The following is a 1,244-nucleotide window of genomic DNA, read 5'->3' as shown; positions in this document are numbered from 1 at the left end:
CTGGCACCAGCCCTCCAGGAGAGCAGCCCCTGGGGGCCCCAGGCAGGCCGCTGGCCCAACTGGCCTGTGTCAGGCGGGGAAGCCGCTGGCCCTCCCGCTGCCCAGGGCTCCCCCAGGCCCCAAAGCGGTGCTTCCCACACGGCCCTTCCTCCTCCCCTGCCCTGGGCAGCTCTTCCACCTGGGCCTCCGGCCTGGCCGCCCTTCTCCCGCCGGCGGCCTGCACATACGGGGCTCCGGAGGACGGGAGGCTGACAGGTTCGGGGCGGGCGTGTCGCCGTGACGCTGTCCGGCTGTCCGGCTGTCCGGCGGCGGGCTGTTCGGGCTGGGGCCTCGACCTGGGTCAGGTAGACCCACCAGGTTCTGGTGAGGCCCAGCCGGGAGACTGTGCCGACCGGCACCCAGGGCGTCCCGGGCCACCTGGGACAAGTCAGTCCCGAAACTGGGAGCGGTGACAACTGGGTCTGCGTCCGAGTGAGTCAGCAGCGCTGAGCGTTGAGCTCCTGTCAAAGGTGTCTACTGGGCAAGGCGCTGCGCGTCCACGCGCCCTTTCTCCCTGCCCACCTGGTGCCCAGGTAGTGAGTGCCACCACGCCACACGCCACACGGCAGCCCCAGGTCAGACCCGCCAGCAGCGGCAGGAATCGCCACGTGTTGCCGACCGGTCCTGGGCCATCGCCAGCGGGCCCCACGCCCGAGGGCGCTCACGGAGCAGCGAGGAGTGGACGCCTGAGCTTTCTGGACACGCCGCGCCACGCCCACGCCCGGCGGCGGCCTCCTTGCGTTGACCAGCAGGGCCCTCTGCGCTCCCCACTCCCCACAGCAGCGTCTGGGCCGGGCGAGCCGGCCAGAGCGCTGGCCGGGAGGGCAGCTCCTTGTCTGTTGAGCCAGGAGATGTTTCTCGACGCCCCAACAGCTGGATGCAGACAGGGGTGGGTACACACCCAACTGAGGGTCCCAGCAGCAGGAAGGGCTCGTGGGGTGTGGGGGGTGGCCCAGGTTTTGGGGACTGAATTGAATCCATAAGTTGACGCTGCGATGCCCACGTGGCAGTGTCCGGGGGCAGGCCCTCCGGGAGGTGGCCAGGCCAGGTGAGCGCTGAGGGCGGTGGCATTGGAGTGGTGAGCGAGGGAGACAGGTCGCCCAGAGAGTGGACTTGGGAAAGTGCTCTTGCAGGCCGCCTAACGGGGTCAGTGCGGACGGCTGCCCTGCCTGCGTGCCTCCCAGTGCAGTAGGGAAACTGAGGCT

The 1,244-nt window shown here is 70.0% G+C and overlaps 2 protein-coding genes across 2 annotated transcripts in view; one reads left to right on the top strand and one right to left on the bottom strand.

Annotated features, from left to right (window-relative positions):
- Positions 1-672, bottom strand: part of PNPLA5 (patatin-like phospholipase domain containing 5) — a 13,921-nt gene extending 13,249 nt beyond the window's left edge. Inside the window, exons 1-2 of the mRNA XM_012735103.1 lie at positions 659-672; positions 228-417 (exon numbers count right to left, since the gene is read on the bottom strand). Of these exons, the coding sequence (XP_012590557.1) occupies positions 228-417; positions 659-672 (204 nt within the window). The remainder of the gene's footprint in view (positions 1-227; positions 418-658) is intronic.
- A 362-nt stretch (positions 673-1,034) lies between these two features.
- PNPLA3 (patatin-like phospholipase domain containing 3) overlaps positions 1,035-1,244 on the top strand; it is a 10,316-nt gene continuing 10,106 nt past the window's right edge. The window contains exon 1 of the mRNA XM_004676407.1: positions 1,035-1,087. Within this exon, the coding sequence (XP_004676464.1) occupies positions 1,035-1,087 (53 nt within the window). The remainder of the gene's footprint in view (positions 1,088-1,244) is intronic.

Source organism: Condylura cristata, unplaced genomic scaffold (genome assembly GCF_000260355.1).
Source record: "Condylura cristata isolate star-nosed mole 26May11 unplaced genomic scaffold, ConCri1.0 scaffold00004, whole genome shotgun sequence".
NCBI lineage: Eukaryota > Metazoa > Chordata > Mammalia > Eulipotyphla > Talpidae > Condylura > Condylura cristata.
The sequence above is the reverse complement of the archived record's forward strand: the minus strand, read 5'-3'. Positions and strand labels throughout refer to the sequence as shown.